Source organism: Odocoileus virginianus, chromosome 2 (genome assembly GCF_023699985.2).
Source record: "Odocoileus virginianus isolate 20LAN1187 ecotype Illinois chromosome 2, Ovbor_1.2, whole genome shotgun sequence".
Taxonomy (NCBI): Eukaryota; Metazoa; Chordata; class Mammalia; order Artiodactyla; family Cervidae; genus Odocoileus; species Odocoileus virginianus.
This window is the reverse complement of record NC_069675.1, coordinates 44,170,345-44,190,298: the sequence shown is the minus strand read 5'-3', so window position 1 is coordinate 44,190,298 and position 19,954 is coordinate 44,170,345. Positions and strand designations below refer to the sequence as shown.

The following is a 19,954-nucleotide window of genomic DNA, read 5'->3' as shown; positions in this document are numbered from 1 at the left end:
GGTTTCTCTTGTTTCAGCTCACGGGCTCAGTAGTTGCAGGTTTAGTTGCTTAGTTGCATATGTGGGATCTTCCTGGATCAGGGATCAAACCCATGCCCCCTGCATTGGCAGGCAAACTCAACCACTGGGCCATCAGGGAAGTCTTACCTGCTCTTCACTGTTGAGAAATAGCTCTGGGAAGTCCCTACATGTGAGGCCAGGCCAGAATCACTTCCTCTGGGATGTCTGCATCGTTTTCATCACCACCACCTTCCTCATTTATGCTGACAAGCTCACCTCCACTAAGTGCCTCTGACTGCCTATCTAGAATCTCCCAAACAGTAGCAGTGTCAACCCTCCCACATTCAGATAAACTCAATTCATGTCCACTTTGAATCCTGCAAAGTTATTTGTGGTGTAGTAAGTTTCTGCCACACTACAAATTACTGCTTCTTTCTGCCATGAAGCTTTCAATAGCTTCCAAACTTTGGCTGAAACAATCACAAAATCTCCAGATGTAGCACCTATAGTCTGTCCAAATCTGTTAAAAGATGAAATAACCTCTTGGTCCATTGGCTGGATCAATGAAAGCTGTGTTTGATGGTCAAAGGCAATTTTGCACTTTCACTCAAGCCCCCAGAAGAATCTGGAACATAAGCCAATCGCAGTGCTATAAAGTCTAGAGCATCTCTCTACTGCGGGGATCACTACTAAAAAGCTCTGTTGTCTATGAGTGAACTGAATAAATAATGCACAGCAACCAGACACCAAAAAGACTTTGAAAAAAGCGATCCAAGAGGTCATTCATCGGGTCAGTGTGCATCTGCTCCTTTATAAATGAGATTTGTGGACAAAAGAGCTCGCATTAGAGTTTGCACTGTATGCAATTACTCAGTTAATATGCCATGCACTGAAATCTGAACCAACCGTGTTACCGGGGAACTGGTGTCATTTACCTGAAAACCATGGTAATGGATGTATGCATTTGGAATCTTGCAAAAAAGCAAGGTACAAGAAGACTAAAAATAGGAAGACTACATAATGACCACTCCCCCACTGAGCCCCAGAACTCTGAGCTGCTGCTGCTTCTGCTGCTAAGTGGCTTCAGTCATGTCTGACTCTGTGCGACCCCATAGACCGCAGTCCACCAGGTTCCCCCATCCCTGGGATTCTCCAGGCAAGAACACTGGAGTGGGTTGCCATTTCCTTCTCCAATGCATGAAAGTGAAAAGTGAAAGTGAAGTCACTCAGTCGAGTCCAACTCTTAGCGACCCCATAGACTGCAGCCCACCAGGCTCCTCCGTCCATGGGATTTTCCAGGCAAGAGTACTGGAGTAGGGTGCCATTGCCTTCTCTGGAAGTCTGAGCAGTTAGGCCTTTACTCCTCGAAATTCTTTTTCAGGAAGCTGCTGTATGGTGTTCTCCCTGCAAACAAGGGAATAAACCAAATAAAACAAAAACATGGGCTCTTGGGGGCTTTCCTGGTGGTCCAGTGTTTAAGAATCCACCTTGCATATGTATGCGTTAGTATACTGTATTGGTCTTTATCTTTCTGGCTTACTTCATTTGAGGGTGGGATGTTCTGAGAGAATAGCATTGAAACAAGTATACTTATCAAGGGTGAAACAGATCACCAGCCCAGGTTGGATGCATGAGACAAGTGCTCAGGGCTGGTGCACTGGGATGACCCAGAGGGATGGGATGGGGAAAGAGGTGGGAGGGGAGATCAGGATGGGGAACACATGTAAATCCATGGTTGATTTGTGTCAATGTATGGCAAAAACCACTACAATATTGTAAAGTAATTAGCCTCCAACTAATAAAAATAAATTAAAAAAAAAAAAGAAGAAGAATCCACCTTGCTAGGCAAGGGACACTGGTTCAATCCCTGGTCCAGGAAGAGTCCACATGCCCTGGAGCAACTAAACCTGTGTGACAACTACTGAGACTGCGCTTCGGAGCCCGTGCTCTGCAACATGAGAAGCCACCGCAATGAGAAGCCTAGGCACTGCAACTGGAGAGTAGCCTCCACTCACCGCAGCCAGAGAAAGTCCGAGTACAGCAATGAAGACCCACCACAGCCAAAAAAATAAAATAGCTTTTTAAAAAAAAATTATAAAAAGAAAACAAACATTGGCTCTAGGAAATCCAACAAAGGAGAGAAAAGAAATCCCCAGGATAGTAGAGGGAAATTTTAGGATGCAGACCTGAAACTTTTGTCTATAGACTGGAAGCTATAGTGAGATCTGAAGCTCTGAGTGAGGCTATCCTAAAATACTGGGAGCTTCCCTGTTGCTTCTCATAGTCCTAAAAGGAAATTAACCACTGGAAAGTTCCGGAATGACTGATGACCAGCACTTAATAAAAGGGAGGGGAGCTTATTCTAGGGAAAACACAATGATCACAATAGATGCACTATGACTCAGTAGCTCAGTGATATTTTTCAAATACTCTCAAATACAAATTTTGATCTTCCCCAAATTAAGACCAATTAGGTCTTAATAATTAATACAGCAAAGGAGGGAGGTTAGGGTCTGTGTATAATAGCTGAAGACTGAAATACTATGGGGTGTCAAGAGCCCCAAACTGAGCCAAGTAGTAATACAAATACTGAAAGTGGTTGCCTCTGGAAAGGGGGAGACATGGAGGGAGACCCCTGTACTTGACAAGCCTTGTTCAATCACTTGACTACTTTATCATAGATACATGTAACCTTGATGAAAATAGCTTATTGAAGGGAGGGTTAAAAAAAAAAAGAAAAGCAACTTTTAGGTCTGAGTTCACTCTAGCCTGCGTCCCTGGCCCAGAGAAGTTATTTTAATTTTGGCTGCCCTGGGTCTTTGTTGCAGCACATGGGCTAAGTTGCTTTGAAGCATGTAGGGACTTAGTACCCTGATCAGGGGATCGAATCCACGTCCCCTGCATTGGAAGGTGACGTGTTGTTAACCACTGGACCACAAGGGAAGTCCCATGTATTGCTTTATATGGAAGTACAGATGCCCTCTGACCTCTTATTGGCTATTGGGGTTCCTCTTCCCCAGACCTAGCTGCTCTTTTGTTCTTGGTTCAAGAGCTTCCTCAGCTGTCCTCTCCTGGGCCAAGGAAAAAATCTTGAGGGTTACTATTGTCCATTTAATGTTATTAAAAACAGTTTCTGAGGACAGTACCAGAAGAGGAAGCCAGAATCAAAACTCAAGAGGGCCTCCTGCAGAACCCTCAATTCTGAGCTTAATGCTAGGTTCCCCTTACTACCAAAGTTCCCATCTTCTTCCTCAAGTGAAGTTACATGGGTACTTTCAGTTGGCCTGGGACTCTCCGTTGTTAACTTAGTATTGGTTCAGATACAGAAGTTCTCTAGACCAGTTCCATGATCTGTAAAACAATTATAAAACCTACTGCAAGAGGTCTTGAGAATGGAATGTATATAAAAAGCTTAGTGCAGGGCCTGACATGCAGTGATGAGCTTTTATTAAGTGACTTCATGGTAAGTACTTAACCACTGATCTAACTTCTCAGGCACAGGCCAGGTAAGCATAGCCTTATTCTTGTTACTGTCTCGGCTTCCAAAAAAACATCTAAAACTCTGAGGACAGGACATACCAACCTAGTTTTGTTAACGTAATTTTAAGCCATGTACTTTTGCTTAACCATTCTGATCAAGTATAAAGAGAGATAATGTGTCAAGACTGAAAAATCCGAACACTGGGAACTTAAGGGTTTTTTGTTTGGCCACACTGCAACAGCATGTGGGATCTTACTTCCACGGCCAGGGATCACATCTATGCACATACCATCCTCCCCTGGCCACCCATCAGGCTGGAAGCCCGTGTGCCTCCCTGAACCACCAGGGAACTCTCCCAACAGAGAATTTTTAAATGTAGCTAAGCTACACACAACCCTCATTTTAGCCTTCTTCCTAACAGTGATGCTAGAAACAATCTCAATAAGGATCTGATAAAATAAGAGTCCATCAGAACAGGAAAACTTTGTGGCTATCAAAAACAAGTAGATACGTGCTAACGAAATGTCCAAGATGTGCTAGTATTAAAAAAAAAAAAAAAAAAAAAAAAACTTAGTCTGTTAGAACAGCCCCCGTAATGTCATGTATATTCTGGGATCTTAAGAAATGTTTCAGGGAGAAGGGAGCCTGCTGCTAAGGGGCAGTTCTCACTTGCTAAGATATCACATTCTCCTAAGAATGCATGAGGCTAACTGATCTGGGAACAGATGTGTATGAACGAAACCAGCAACAAGTTTTCTAAAAACGGTAGGCTTTTTATTTATTAAGAGGTAGACAGATGAACATGGAAGGCTGGCCCATTTTTACCTTGCCTGAAGTTCATATTCCACAGCATTCATCCATCCTGCACTGTCAGAAATTTTAAAGAAATACCCAAGACTGCCAGAAGGATTTTTCTTCCTACTTCTTAGCAAGAATTGTCAATGAACTGCTTGCCAAGAAGGAACTACTAACCTAAATTTTCACCACGTCCTAAGACCCTATTAGAAGTTCCCACAGATGCCAAGAGAACCCGCCACTGCCGACTGGAGGGCAGGGTACAAGTGACTATTTCTCTAAGACTACTAGGGAAGCTTGGGTTACGGTGTTTCTTGTTAAGTCCCCGTGCGTGTTAGGGCAGAAGCTGGTGAAACCAACAAAGCAGAGCACACTCTTGTCAAATGGCTCTGGATGGTTGTTTAAACAAAAAAAAAAAAAGAAATCATGTTATCTTCAGAGACAACATTAAAACATAACGCAACTGAAGCCTGATACAAAAAAAGTAGAGAAATATATACAGGAATTCACAGCCCAGAGGGAAAAGGGACCTCAAGAGGAACCAGTGGAAACCTGGCTATTTTACATAGCTAATTTTGAGACAAGTCACATTTAGCACGAAAGCAGTTACAGCACAAGTAGAGCTTCCCTCCCACAGCTCCCAAACTCGAAAGAGATTCTTTTGTCAGTCTTCGGTAACACTGCAGTCACTCTTCAAAGGAGCAGGAAATGTGTCAGGTGGTCCCAAACATTGACCTGAATTCCCATCACACACAGCCTAACGCTGGGAGGATGATGTATTTGAAGACTGCCATGATGGCAGCGCTGATGACACCCGAAATGGGGACCGTGACGAACCAGGCCATGAAAATGTTGCGGAAGAGTCGCCAGTCGACAGCCTTTTTGGATCGGAGCCAGCCAACGGATACAACAGAGCCCACCTGTGGGAGGAAACCACCAAGGAACTAGTTACTGATATGCCAGGGTACTGTGACCTTATACTTGTGACCTTATACAGGTGAGGAGCCCCAGACTACCACACTGATCCATGAGAACTGGTTTGTATTAGGAACAAGATGAAGGCCGCATAAAATCCAAGCACTGAATCTGTGCTAACTGGGGCAAAACAGAATAGGAAAAGAAAATTCTCTTTTTCCTTCTGAGGTGCTGGAACTTAATGAACTATTAATAAAAGGGCTTCCCTGGTGGCTCAGATGGTAAAGAACCTGCCTGCAAAGTGGGAGACCTAGGTTTGATCCCTGGGCTGGGAAGATCCCCTGGAGAAGGGAATGGCTACCCACTCTAGTAGTCTTGCCTGGAGAATCCCATGGACAGAGGAGCCTGACGGGCTACAGTCCACAGGGTTGCAGAGTCAGACACAACTGAGCAACTGATACTTTCACCCATATTAAAAACTGCATTAGCAACAGATTCTTTTTTAGTGTTAGGTTTCCCACAGATTCTAGAGGGAGGCTGCTATTAGACCTAATAAGTAAATCATTTGCATATCTCACTGGAAGAAAAATGACTCAAAGGCTCCATGATGAACCAACTTAAATTCCCTTAGGAAAGCCAGTTTGTTTCCTTCTCTATAGATATCCTATAGTTACTAGTCATCAAGCAACCTTAGGATTCAGTAAGTTTCTTGGTGCTTCAATTCTGAGAGGCTCTGAGTGCATGCTTGCTTTATAAACTGTCCTTCGACAGACCAACAAGCCTCACAGGCTTGCTACCTCAAAAGGGCTTTCACATTTTGGAGGATATAAAATATATTATCTGCTTAAAAAACAGACACAAGGAATTGCAAAATGGGTCTTTACATTCTGAGTCACTTGTCCTACACTTGTGAACTCTTCAACACTCCCACAGTGTAAAACTTTCTAAACCAAAGTATCAAAGGAAATAAAGAACAAAAAACACCTCTCCACATATCTACTAAAACTATTCAAAAGACACAGTACCCTTTTATCACTTACTTTACAATGTGTCGTGCTGATGGGAAGACCAATATTCGACGCAATTACTACAGTGAGGGCAGATGCCAGCTCAATACTGAAGCCGCTGTGGACACAAATAGATCACTAGTCAAGAATGGAATTTAAATTGTGGCAAGTTAGCAAAAGTTCGCACAATCCTGCAGTGCTATCTACCCACGACATCTTCAGTTTGCTCTAAACTTCTGAAATCTACTTTAAATTAGACCATGAGATTCCTCTTCTGGTTTCCAATGTTTAAGGTTTTAAGGTTTTCTGTAAGCCCACTATTAAAGCTTGCACTTCTACTTTGAGGAACTTGGTAAACATCAGTATTGGCTCCATAAACACAGATAAAAGCCAAATATACATAGTCATTAAGTCTTAGCTCACACATCTTTCTCATGTTATCTTAAGAACAAGAGCATAAACCTGAGACCTGTTTTACCAACTTACCTAGAGGGTGTGATGGGTGTCAGATCCTTCCCCATGGTCTGGATGACTCTCCTTCCCCACACCCAGAGACCAATACAGATACCAACACCACCATAGAGCAGAAGCCATATTGGTGTTGCTACTTTTGAGGAAACATCACCAGTGTCATAAACCAGATACAAAGCAACCAGAGGACCAATGGCATTGCTGGAAGAAAAAAGAGCAAAGATGACTTTGCAGGCAAAACTACAACTCAGCAAGATCCTATTTGTTAAATGCTTTACTACATTTTCTAAAGCAAAGCTTTCATTAGCAAACTGTCTTTCAAGGGAAACAAGTGGAACCCCCCTCTCCCAACATACACAGCAGGAGACCATGAGAGTTCTTCTCAGAGGGAACACCCCATATTTGGTGGCCTGTCTTTCTATAGGCCCATCTGAGGCAAATTTGAATTTCATGAACAGTTTACAAACCACAGAACTAGGATTAATAGCCTACAAACTCATTCCAGGGGCAGTAACTCTTATCAAAAAACTAGATCCTATCTTGATAAATGGCTTCTCTGTGAAAGATGTGTTTATCACCTACAGAAATGGAAACAAGCATTCTTTGTAATCTCTCTGAAGAAATTTTTCTTCCTGTTTTGTACATCAATTGCTATTATCTCATTCAATCTGCATTATTCAATGTCCCACAAATGGAGCCTTATATAAAAGGATGATGCAGTATAAAAATAGAATGAGCGTGCCAAGAATCCTGACTGACTGACCTGACGTCATTGCCACCATGGGCAAAGGACCCGAAGCAGGCCGTGAGGATCTGCAGGAACTGGAAGAGGAGAGACACTTCTGGCTTGTCCTGGTCGCACCATTCTTCCAGGGAGCTAGTGCTCCCTTTCCTGTCGCCCAGACCCATCTCTGCCTTGACACTCATGTCCATCTCTGACGCTGAGTGAATGTCAGACACAGCATTGCAGTAACTGGTGTAGCTGTCCATTCGAATTCGCTTCTTGCTGTCTGCGTTAGGCCACGTCAGCTTCTCCATCTCTTCACCCTTCTGTTCGCCTTCTTTGGCGCGGAAGGAATCCAGAGGCATGCCGCAGATTGCCATGGTGTAGGAAGTGTAACTATTATTGCGCCTCAAGGGTTTGTCACCCGAGTCTCCCATGCAGTCTCCCACCTTGGCAAGATGTAACTTATGCAGGAGCTCTTTGTACAAGCCGGAGTCTTTGTGCACGGTGTGATACTGGTAATGGCCGCTGGAGCTAATCTGGTTACTGACAGCTTGACTAAACTGAACGAGGTTCCCATTTGGCAACTGCACAGCACCTGCCAAGACCAAAAGGTACCAACACTCAATGCCAAGAGCATCTGATTCAAAGAACGAGCCCCTCAGTGGTGCAGGAAACAGAGGGAAGCCCGCCTGTCCCCACCAAGGAGAGCCCACGCACCGTTCATAGAGCCGTCGATGCTGGTTTCCTCTTTCAGGTCCACACTGGGAAGCCTCTCTCGCTCGGGAGCTTCTTCCAGGTCTCCAAGTTTGAATGAGACTGTCCTCTCCTCCACCACAGCCCTGAGGGGCACGGTGGCTGAGCCCACCTCCGAAACAGGATTCCTTGCTTCAATGTCACTGAGTGACAACTTTGTTTCTTCATGGTCTTCTTTCAAGCTATTCTTTTTTTCCATTAAGGGACTTTCCGAAGGACTAGACTTGATTTCTCCTAGAAAAGAAGGATAGAAGCATATTTTTCTCTGGTTGTGACCAAACTAACTTGCTCATTTCCCCTTTCCCTCCTCAAAAAAAAAAAAAAAAAAAAAAAAAAATCCATCTCAAAGTAAGGCCACATGTAAACTTAGGTGAAAATTCAGGATAATTTTTCTGTCTGCTTTATTTGCCACATCTCTTATTTCTCATTTAGGAAGGAACCAGAGATGCAAATGCAGAACGTCCTAGTATCAGGGGTTGTCAACTTTATTCAGTGAAGGCCCAAACAGTCAAATCTGGTGGTCCAGTGTCTAAGACTCTGAGCCTCCAATGCAGGGGTCCTGGGTTCAAACCTTGCTCAGAGAACCTGATACATGTGCCATAACTAAGACCCAGTACAGTCAAATAAAAAAATTCTGAATGTCCTGCTGATCCCTTCTGTAGTAGGAAGTAACTCAAGTAGGGAGACGTTGACTGGCAACTGAAAAGTGACTGAATTTCATGCATTTTAAAAAAATTAACAATGAATTTGGCTGCATTGGGCCAGAGTTGTGGTAGGTGATCTAGTTCCCTGACCAGGGATCAAATTCAAGCCTCCTGTGCAGGGAGTGTGGAGTCTTAGTCACTGGACCACCAGGGAAGTTCTTGCATGTTCTTTTAAAAAAGTAATGGCCTGCAATTTCAGTCCATGAGTTCAAGCAACATGACTCAGCTCAATGCAGGCAACTCAAGGTGACTTGAATTTCTGCCTCTATATAAACAAAGAGAAGTGCCTTATGGTGCTTGATCCCATGATGAGGAGGGAATGTTTTCTGCTTCCATACCAATGCCCCAGGGGCATTTAGGCATCCTAGTCAGACAACAGCCCAGGATATCAAACCTTAGCAAGATTTGTCTCCTCCCAGCCTGAGGGAAAAACGAGGTCACAAAGGCCTGAAACACTGAGCGCAGAGCCTCTCAGAGGCTCCTCAGCCCAGCTGTATGACGCAGCATCCTGCTGCTGCCACTGCAGTCCATGCGGCTCTCCGCTGCTTCCAAGAAACAAGTGAAATCACCACCCCAGCATTCACAGATGAGAAGGGCAGAAAAACATGACTTCAAGAGAGCTCAATCAGTGAGCATAGAAATCTAAGGTATAGAGACTGATACCAATCAAAACATTCCATATTTGATTCTACTGGAATACTCTGTATAGTAAGAGTCTAAAGGAGCCCTTTATGTGTGCTCCAGTGCTAAGAATTAACCAAATCTAAAGTCAGAGGTACATGCGAACCTAGCTCTGCATACCTGAACCTGACTTAAGCTATACATGGTAGTCATTTTGGTAAATGTTTCCTGTGAAGCTATCTCATACCTTTTATTTTTCATCAGTGAATCCCCATCTTCTCAATTAATGTAGACTATAGCTTCTTTGTATTTATCTAGCATATCACTGGCAAGTGATCAAGGTACAGTTTAAAAAAAAAAAAAGGAACAATAGATGAACTGCCTAGCCTGTCCAGCAGCCCAAATAAGGTCAAATGTGCCTCGTGACTAGGTCTCAGGTCATATTATGTTAATAAGAACATCTTCTGGACAATAAACCTATATCCCCAAATTTCCTTTTAAATGTTTCTGGCTTTAGCAATCTATCCAAGTAGAGGATTTTTACAGATGGCCAAACAAACAAAAAAAAGGCAAACACATCATGAGTTAGAATTTTTTGCTATGATTTGTTACTTACGTTCGATTTTTCTCTTCATCCTTGGACATACAAAGAACCAGACGATAAGGGCACAGAAAACTGCACAGCCCACCGAGATGAGGATGGTACCCCACAGAGGAAGTTTGTCAAAGCCCAGCACTAGGAGATAAAACGGTGCATCTTGAAAACCCCAGGGCAACAGCCCCCATGTAACGACGTGTAAACCCTTCTCTGGGGATTCCGGGGTTCCCATGCCAGCCCATCACCCTTCACTGCTGCTGCCAAGCCTGAGGCTCACAGGCTTTACTGTGCTCCTGGCTAGAGGAATTTGGGAGAAAAATCCCATAGCATCTGAAACCCACAACCGTCTGGTCCACACCTGCTAGACTACCAATCTCCCAAGCTCCTTCACATACTAGGCTTTTTCCTTTCTTTGCTTTGAAGAGTAAAGGATCATTAACACTGAGGATCTGCAACCAACTATGAAGCAAATGGAAGCATTCCACTGCCCAGCCTCCAGCTGGAATAGCCGCACACACCAAATCCATGTGTTATGTTGGCACATGGATTTTAACGTTAAAGAAGGCAAGTACCTCAGTCTTCACTTCTCTCATGCTGATATCATTAGTTCTCTGTGGAAGTTATCACATCCATTGTAAACTAGCTAGAGCAAGATTATCTCTTAGGATGCTTTATCAAACTAAGATACAGAAAACTGGGACATTATCTATCAAAAGATAAGAAAGGTTCAAAGGGCTGTCTTACACAAAAGGAAAACAGTACGGTAGTAATCACACTAACAAGTCACATTTAATCAGACTTTTGCCTACTTCTCACATGGCTCAGAGATCATTAACTAGTCACCTGGTTGTCACAAGTGCCAACAGGCTCCAAGCCACTAGCCTATATTAATGATAAGGGTAAAGCACCAGAGATCACTATTTAAGCCTAAAAAGATGCTATAATGATCTGTGGTTTATACAAGAATATCTTAGGTACTTGTGACTGTTTTGCTTATTAGGTATTACATATAAAATGGAAACTATTTTCCCTCAAAGTAATTCATATTTAAAAATCAGATATAAATGGAAGCCCCTTCAAAACTAAAGTTCTGTAGTGACACAATCTTTCCATTTTAACTGTTATCAATTTGAATTATGCAATTAGTCACATAAACTAAAATATACATGAAAATTAATCAATCTATCACAATTTAAATTTGTCTACGTTCCAAGTCAGAAAGTGGAAATGAGACTGGTTTTTCTTGTAAATGATCCACCAAAGGACAAGACAAAAATATCCATGTTCCCTTTTCAAAGAATGATTGAAAACTTGAGTTTCTAATTTCATTGAACTATAAGCTGTGCTGCTACCACATGCAACATGAGTGCTTAGAGCCTCATGGAGAATTTAGTTTGACATGAAGAACCCAAATTAAAGCAGATTGGAAATGCAGCGTGCAAGCTTTTCTTTGCCTCTATTATTTGTTAAGGAGTCTGGTAACCCCTAATAAGATCAATAGTCTCATAAAGTTGTCCAATTTCTTTCCTGATTATTCAGAATAGAGACAAGGTTAAAAATACTTCACTAAAAAAAAAAAAAAAAAAATTCACTAAACCAAACCAACTTTGTAAAGCAGTTATCCTTCAATTAATAATAAATATTTTAAAAAGTTAAAAGAAAAAATACTTCACTCACTCCATTTTTGGTCAGTGGATTATTACTTCAGTGAGATTTATGAAGCAAGTTACACTCCATTAGTCAGAAATGAAATCAACTTAGTGGGCCATAATGAGCATTTTTAAAAAAGAGTATTTGCAATTGTGAGCACACAGTACAGAGTAAGGATAAGCAGCTTCAAGATACCATTCCAGTTTTCTTTTCCCCGAACTCGTCTCTATAAGCACACTCTGTCCTAGCAGCAATGCACAATGTCTTTCTCCCAACGAGTCACAACAGTCTGAGCCAATGAGTCAGAGGCCATACAACCAAATGAACCCAAGAGTGAAACTGACTAATCAAGGCATAATACTGACAAGTTACAGGTTATCCGTTTTTTCAGAGGCTAAACTGAACATGTATCATCCTAATTTAATCCGTGCTTTGCCTTTGTACCAACATAAAAGTAACATTTCAAGCTTGATATTCTCACAAATATTTTTCCTCTTAGCTGCATCAATTCTTCTTCCAAGTGCACACAGAGCAGGTGTTAAACATCCCAACTCTTCTTATTCAAGCAGATTCAGGGAGTAAATTTAGGACTTAGAAAACAAAGCAGCTCCAACTGGGAGAGAAAAATGAGAATATCCAGCAAACCAGTCATAAATGACTGATATTTCGAAGACAACATATAACTAATGACTCTTCGGCAGTCAGAAGTTGAGGTTAACATCAATTCCAGGTATTTTTAGCACAGGTAGGAGAGAGGGAGGGATAAGATCAAATTATCGGTGGATCCTGTGAAGACTAAAGAGTAAAGGTCTGTAGTGATTTAGAATCTGAGCAGGTCTCTTTGGTTGAAAAACTATCTAGGTTAAACTCAGCGTACACTAGCCTGCAGCCTTCTGAAATGGGCGCAGGCCAGTCACCTTCTAGTAGATTTCAGCCCTGTAAAGCAAAAAGGGGTAAATTGGGCATTTAATGCAAGTTTTAGAAACAACTTTAAATTCACATTTAAATATTCTGATGTGTACTTACATGGTGCTCCAGTGTACATGATGGAAAAGAGGTTGATTCCAATCGTGCAGGCATAGAACACTGGCAAAGCTCGCAACCCATTAGGAACTGGATCTGCCTGTAAAACGATCATTATCGTAAAGATGAAGACCTTAAAAGCTGTAAAAAGTCAACCCATTTCCACAGAACCTTATCAAAGGGCAGCTCCAGGAATTACACTACCAGCCAGTAACTCTCTCCATGGTAGTCTGAGGACAAATGGTCTTTTCCTACATTGGTCCTGGAAGTCCCCCTACCAAGGCTGATCTACATCTATCTGAATTTGTGTTTGATTTTATGTTTGGGGGGTTGGTTGGGGTTTTTCTTGTTGCTGTTATTCTCCCCTGAAGAAGGGGATGGCAACCCACTCCAGTACTCTTGCCTAAAAACCCCATGGACAGAGGAACCTGGTGGGCTACAGTCCATGGGGTCAAAAAGAGTTGGACAGGACTGAGCAACTGATCACATCAACAAGGCTACCTATTACGGATGACTAGTAATGTCCTGGATGGTCAGTTTCAACCCCCAGTGCTCTAAGGCAGTGGTCCCCAACCTTTGTGGCACAAGGGATGGGTTTCATGGAAGACAACCGCTCACCTCCTGATGTGTGGCCCAGTTCGTAACAGGGGGGTGGGGACCAAGGCTCTAAGGTACCTTATGTCCAGATAAAAATCTGAGCACACACCTGAAGATGTATTCTACACTTGTGAGAGGTCAAGAAACAGACTGAGTTATTACAACATCTCTTACCTGACTTTATACCTGCAATGACTTCTCAAATATAAAACATGTAGAATATACTAGCGACAACAATCTTATCTAGACATTTGATAAATAAGCCACAACTAATGATTTACCAAAGTGCTAAGATAAAAATCAATCATATACAAGGTCATCTCATTCAGACTGTGTGCCAAGCACCATTTTAGGCACAAAAATATGGGAGTGAATGAGATATAAGTCTCTGCTCTCACAGAGCTGACGTTGACATTCTAACACAAAATGATGCTCTGAAGAAAAAGAAGGGGAAGGAGACGGAAGGAGGGGCACACTTTAATTTTCGGGGAGGGGGTAGTCCAAAGACTGTTATTGGAGCCAACATAGATGTATTACATCAACAAGCCATAAAGCCACATAGCCAGATACACACCCAGGTGGAGAACAGGAGCTAGAGAATAAGCTATCTGGAAGGCAGAATGTCCCAGAGACATCAGCAAATACAGAGACCCTGAGGCAAATGCTTGAACTGTCTTGAGGAACAGCACGGAGGCCGGTGTGACTGGAAACACGAGTTAAAACAAGAGCACAGGGCTTCCCTGGTGGCACCTCTTTGCAACCCCATGGACTAACCTGCCGGGCTCTTCTGTCCATTGGATTTTTCAGGCAAAAATACTGGAGTGAGTTGCCATTTCCTCCTCCAGGGGATCTTCCCAACCCAGGGACTGAACCTGCATCTCCTGCACTGCAGGCAGATTCTTTACTCGCTGAACCATCAGCAAATCCCTGATGGCGCAGTTGTTAAGAATCTAGTGGTCAATACAAGGGACACGGGTTCAATCCCTGGTTCCTAGAAGATCACACAGGCCTAGGAGCAAGTAAGTATGCGTACCACAACTACTAAGCCTGTGCTCTAGAGCCTGGAAGTAACAACTACTAAGCCCATGTCCCACAACTAATGAAGTCCAAGTGCCTAGACCCGGTGCTCTGCAACAAGAAGTCGCCCCCAATGAGAGGTTCACGCACAGCAAAGAAGACCCAACATAGCCAAAAATACATTCTAAGGAAAAAAAAGAGCAGTTCTTAACACATGGGAAGGCTAAACCTCAAACATGTTGTTAGCCTAAAGGTTTAATGCTATCTTAGATCCAATGGAAAATCTTGGAGAGGTAGAGACAAGGAAAAGACTCATCAATAATACATGGGAAGACTGAGTTAATGGCTTAAAATTAAGGAACCAGAAAGCAGAGGTGCCATTCCCAATCAGCAGAGATGATGGGCCCTGATGAAAACCACCTGAGCATCAGCTCCCCAATCTTCAGTCTAAAAGAATGCTACAGATAAGGAAACTGACAAAATAAAGAGAGCCAATAAAACCTAAGCAACCCTGAGCCACTCAATGTGGGCCCCACCCCCAGGATAGTAAGGATATGAACCTGAGCTGTGTATACCTTTTTCTTTTAAGAATAATCTATGGTTTTAAGAAATTCTCCAAGGAACTTAAGACTCCCCCTGCTCCACACCCACATCAAAATCCATGAGGGTTCCAGACATTATGTAGAGGCTTCTCTTCCTCCCTTCTGCTACCTCCAAACTCCACTCAACCACTCCCCTGAGGTAACCAGGGCTGTTTTATGAGAATGTTTACCAACATCTGACTCATCTAAACACACACTTAAACTTTACCTCGAAGTAAACATCTCATCACCTAGCTATATGGCATGGGAAAGGAGGTGGGGTTGGTCTTCCCAACTCATTTTCAACCAGGATAGTTGTTTTTTTATACACTGGACATGTCTGAAAAGATGCCCTAGATAGATTTAACATGATTTCTGACAGAAGGGAGGAATATTGAAAGACCCATTTTCTTTGACTGGAATTTAAACACTCAACAGGAAGGCTTCTTTACCCTATCCCTTGTTTACTGTCCCAGTCCTTAATTTTCACTCCACTCTTCCCTACAAGGCTAATCAACACCCTTGGAACATTCAGAAGACTGAAGATGTCTAAAAGCCCTTTTAATGTTATTAATTTCCAAAACAAAGTTTTTAGTTGTAAAGTATCTTAATGGTCAAATATTTAGATTTTAACAGCCAGGACCATTCTAAAGATGTTTTTTTGAGATGTTTAAGTCTAACAGTAGCCAGAAATATCCAGACTCATCACCTAAAAATCTACCTCTTATTGGTAGATTAGAAACAAGGGCATATGCCTGCCCCTGGGGAGGGGGAGGGGGGTGCCAGTGTCGATTCTCCAAGTTCATCCTGAGTAGTTTTAAATGCAATTCCAATCATTCTTGATCATGTTCATCCTCATACCCCATAAGGAATCTATAGTTTAGAAGTTAATATAGCTAACTTAAGCTCTCAAGTACTGAGGGTAAAAATACCTGGCATGTGTTCCCCAAATGAGAGGTCTGAGCAGCTGAAAATCCCACTCTGCACCTGAGAGCATTGACCATTCCTACTCCAGAAAAGAAATCTATTTTGGTTTGAGACACACAAAGCCTCAGCAGAATCAAAAGAATCAGACCCTAGTGTAAAACCTTTATGTGCAAAGCCTTCCCTGGTGGCCCAGTGGTGGGCCAATGAAGGAGACGTGGGTTCGATCCCTGGTCTGGGAAGATCCCACGTGCCAGAGGGAGCAACTGGGCCTGTGCACCACAACTGAGTTTGTCCTCTAAAGCCCAGGAGCCCCAGTGGGAGAGGCCATGGCAAAGAGGGGCACTCACACTGCATCTGGAGAAAGGCCCTCACACCTGCAAAGACCCAGCACAGCCAAAGATAAAATAAAACTATGGAAAAAAAACTTTTATGAGCAGGAATTCCTAACAGGGGGTTCTATTAATTCTCCTGCGTTCTGATCCCTGGCTAAGTTGCCCTCAAACTGAAGCATCCTATTATATTCTACAGTAGTGGGGAGTGGCAGGGTAGGCGCAAATCATTACCTGCTTCCTTAATAAGACAATTTTTACTCTCAAATTATACCAAGCTATAGAGGTTTCAAGTTTTCAAAGTATTACATTGCTATCTTTCGCCAGACTCAGGCCATGGTAAACAGATTAGTGAGTCACTTTATACCAATCATAGAATTTCCATAGAAAGTACAAATCCTCCCAAGAGAAGCTTAGAACTAGACCAAACAAATGGCTCAGTACATTCTTACCACTTGGGATTAAGCTACCTGTCTCCTTTCACTCAGATTTCTTCAGTTTAGAAGAATTTAAGAATTTACAATAGACTAATAAAGTCATTCACCTCAGAAAAAGGACAAGTTTGTTTACTGAGAAAAAAAAATGCCTTTATTTTTACTGTAACTCAGTCCAATAACATCCCTTGTTGTCTACATTTATTTTGGAGCCAGCATCAGACTTCATGATAAAAGAAATGCTATCGGGTCCCTCAAAAGGGATTTTCAAAGGGACAGGAAATTAAATGGCTATCTGGAATTTTTCTGCCAACTAAACAGACTTTTGTGATTTTTACCTTTATTGGTTCCTTTTTACCTATTCTGAGATATTAAAGTCACGTCACTGTGAGAGGTATGAGTCCCCACCATGAAGTTTATCAACTGGTTTCAATAATCAACACTACAAAGATAATTAGGTAGGGACCCAAACTATTCCATTTTAACTGGCAGTTAAGAAAAAGCCACCTGGGGCACTCAAGCTTACAGTTCAAACTGGCCCGAGATAGAGAAGCAGATGGGCTTGTGGACACAGCGGGGGGAGAAGGGGAAGCTGGGAGGAATTGAGAAAGTAGCACTGACATACATAAACTACCATATGTAAAATAGCTAGTGGGATGCTGCTGTATGTAACACAGGGAGCCCTAGGCCAGTGCTTTGCGATAACCTGGGGGTGGGGAGGTCTGATTCAGGCTTAAGGAGGAGATATATGTAACACTATGGCTGATTCAAGTTGTTGTACAGCTGAAACCAACATGACACTGTAAAGCAATTATCCTCAAATAAAAAAAAAAAGGTGGGTCTGCCTATGATGGTGGTTTAAAGTAGTAACCTGCATACAGCTAAACAAAGCCACGCCAAATACATTAATTTTTTTCTGCTTTCAGTCTCTCCAATTTCTTGGCACCCCTTAGTGTTCATTCAATTTCTCCTTTCCAAATGCCTTCTTGGGTATTGAAAACTTTCTTCTTTCAAAGTTAGGTACAAAACAATGTTTCTAACTCTCCAAGGACACACTCCTACACACCCATCACACTTGTAAAAATGCTATCGTTTGAATACCACTGAATGTGACCTACTCCAGGTCCTGTGGGGGGTGGGGGTGGGGGGAGAAAGATTACCTTGCGGAGGATGAATGCACGAACCAGGAAGAATAAAATTCCAGACATAATACCAGAAAGCAGAGGAGAGACGAACCAAGACAACACTGGAATAGAACACATTAAGAGAAACATCAACTAATGAAAATCAGGAACCCAAACACTACTCCCTCTCAGTCCTCCTTTTTCAAAACTTTAATCCATCCCTCCAACTTGACACCATCTACTTACTCCCACACACAACGCCTCCTCCTTGTGGTAACACGACAATAAAAAGATATTTAGAATGAAACGTACCAATTTTTATTAGTTCAGACCACTTGACACCTTCCTGCCCCTTTGCCACCAAGGAGAAACCAATGGTTGCACCGACGATGCAATGGGTTCCAGAAATGGGCAGCTTCAAGAACGAAGCCACTAGTTGCCATACCGCAGAACCTGAAAACACGTCAAGTCTGATTAAGACACAAGGCAGAATTCCAGTAAGGTACGCAGCGCATATCAGTGAAGATAACCATCTGAAAAGCTTCAGAACACAAGAACGGAACTACCCATGATGAGAATTCGCTCACCCACCAAGAGGACAATCGGGGTGGAGGCGGTGTTGGTAGAGAACTCACCAAACATCGCACTGACGGAGCCGGCCATCAGCAGCACCTGGGTCGAGTTGTACATCTCCACGTCAATTAAGCCCTTCCTGATCGTCTCGCTCACTTTGGCCCCCAGGAGGACAGAGCCCACTGTCTCAAAGATACTAGCTAAGATGCAGGCTTGCTTGAGGGTCACTACACCTGATCCCACGGCTGTACCAAACGAATTTGCTACATCATTGGCTCCCACGGAGAATGCCAGGACGAACGCAATAATAAAACCCAGGATGAGCATCCATAGGTAGTTCACCGACGGACTAGAAGCGGCAGTAGCAGCAATAGCAGTGGTAATGAGCGGTGCCACGGTCGTTGCCATTCTCTAGAGTAGTGGTTCTTGAATGAATCAGAGAATTACTGAGCGGTGTTCAAGATGTGTAAACAGAATATGAGGTATCAAAAATGCTATAATAAATAATATATATTACATAAAATTAAATACTGTAAACTACGGCACAGAAACCGAGCTGGGGAGTTACTGCTATACGCTGCGTATGGGCATCTGTTGTCTGGGGTTTCTTTGGTTCTGGAGGGCTAGGAACACGGAGCAGAATTCCATGGCGGAGAAGAGAAAGGACGCAAGTTCATCCTGGAAGGAGGAAGGGAGAGGAATAACAATAGCAGTGCGCCCTTGGGGGCCGGTCCCGCACTCCACGCCGACCCACTGGGACTAGGGGGCCCCAGCCGGACCCGCCATCCGCGATCCGCTGTCCCCCGACCCGGAGAGAAGGCGCCGGGCACGTGGCGCCGGGGACCACCTCCGCCAGCGCGCGCCCGGCCCGGCCCCCGAGCAGCCGGCCCGCGCGCGCCCTCCCCACGAAAACCGGAAAAGGGCCGTTCCCGCGCGCGCGCGCCACCAGGGGACCGCCAAAAAGGCCCGCGGGCGGGCAGGCGAACAAGCGAACGAACGGACGGACGGGCGGGCGGGGCGGGGTGGGGAGGCGGGCAGCGACGAAAGCAGAACCCCACTGCGCCGCCGGCCCAGGCCCAGCCGGCCAACCCCAGCGCCGCCGCGCCCACACAGGGCCCCGGGGAGAAGAAAGAGCCTTTCCAAGGTGGCGCCTCCACTCACCAAAAAAAACGAGGAGCCGAACAGGAGGCGAGGTCCAGGCGGCGGGCTAGAACCACGGACGCACGCACCTTCTAAGAGCACACGACGTGGGGCGGAGGCTCTGGGGATGGCTCCGCGGGGCTGGCGACCGACCCTGGAAGCAGCCGCTAGCGCCTCAGTAGCGGAGAAGAGAAAGCCCGCAGCGCGCGCCGGCAGCCATCACTCTGGCAGCGCACGCCGCTGGCCCCTACTTATAGCCGGCGCCGCGCCCCGCGTGACCCGCCGCGCCTCGCGCCGGCCAGGAGCCCCACCCCCGGGATGACGCAGACCCAGCCAGCCCGGCCGGATGAGCCAGACGGCGGCGCTCATAGGTCCGCCCGGCGCTGTGGTCACGCCCCCTGAGGAGAGCTTGTCCACGTGGGGAGGGCCAGCCCCTTCCCTGCGGCCATGCCTCTGCGTCTTGGCATCGCCTGGAGTCAGCGGCGAA

General features: G+C 44.2%; 1 protein-coding gene across 2 annotated transcripts in view; it reads right to left on the bottom strand.

The window, feature by feature from the left end:
* Nucleotides 1-4,233: 4,233 nt before the first annotated feature.
* SLC20A1 (solute carrier family 20 member 1) overlaps nt 4,234-19,954 on the bottom strand; it is an 84,377-nt gene continuing 68,656 nt past the window's right edge. The window contains exons 1-11 of one of the 2 annotated variants that reach the window (XM_020886025.2): nt 19,489-19,723; nt 18,390-19,005; nt 18,067-18,207; nt 17,791-17,876; nt 12,749-12,845; nt 10,091-10,210; nt 8,114-8,383; nt 7,433-7,991; nt 6,685-6,870; nt 6,232-6,316; nt 4,234-5,196 (exon numbers count right to left, since the gene is read on the bottom strand). In XM_020886025.2, the coding sequence (XP_020741684.1) occupies nt 5,023-5,196; nt 6,232-6,316; nt 6,685-6,870; nt 7,433-7,991; nt 8,114-8,383; nt 10,091-10,210; nt 12,749-12,845; nt 17,791-17,876; nt 18,067-18,207; nt 18,390-18,735 (2,064 nt within the window). In that variant the 5' untranslated portion in view covers nt 18,736-19,005; nt 19,489-19,723 and the 3' untranslated portion in view covers nt 4,234-5,022. Of the gene's footprint in view, nt 5,197-6,231; nt 6,317-6,684; nt 6,871-7,432; nt 7,992-8,113; nt 8,384-10,090; nt 10,211-12,748; nt 12,846-17,790; nt 17,877-18,066; nt 18,208-18,389; nt 19,006-19,488; nt 19,724-19,954 lie in introns of those variants that run through there. The other variant, XM_070479133.1, reaches the window with a different exon arrangement.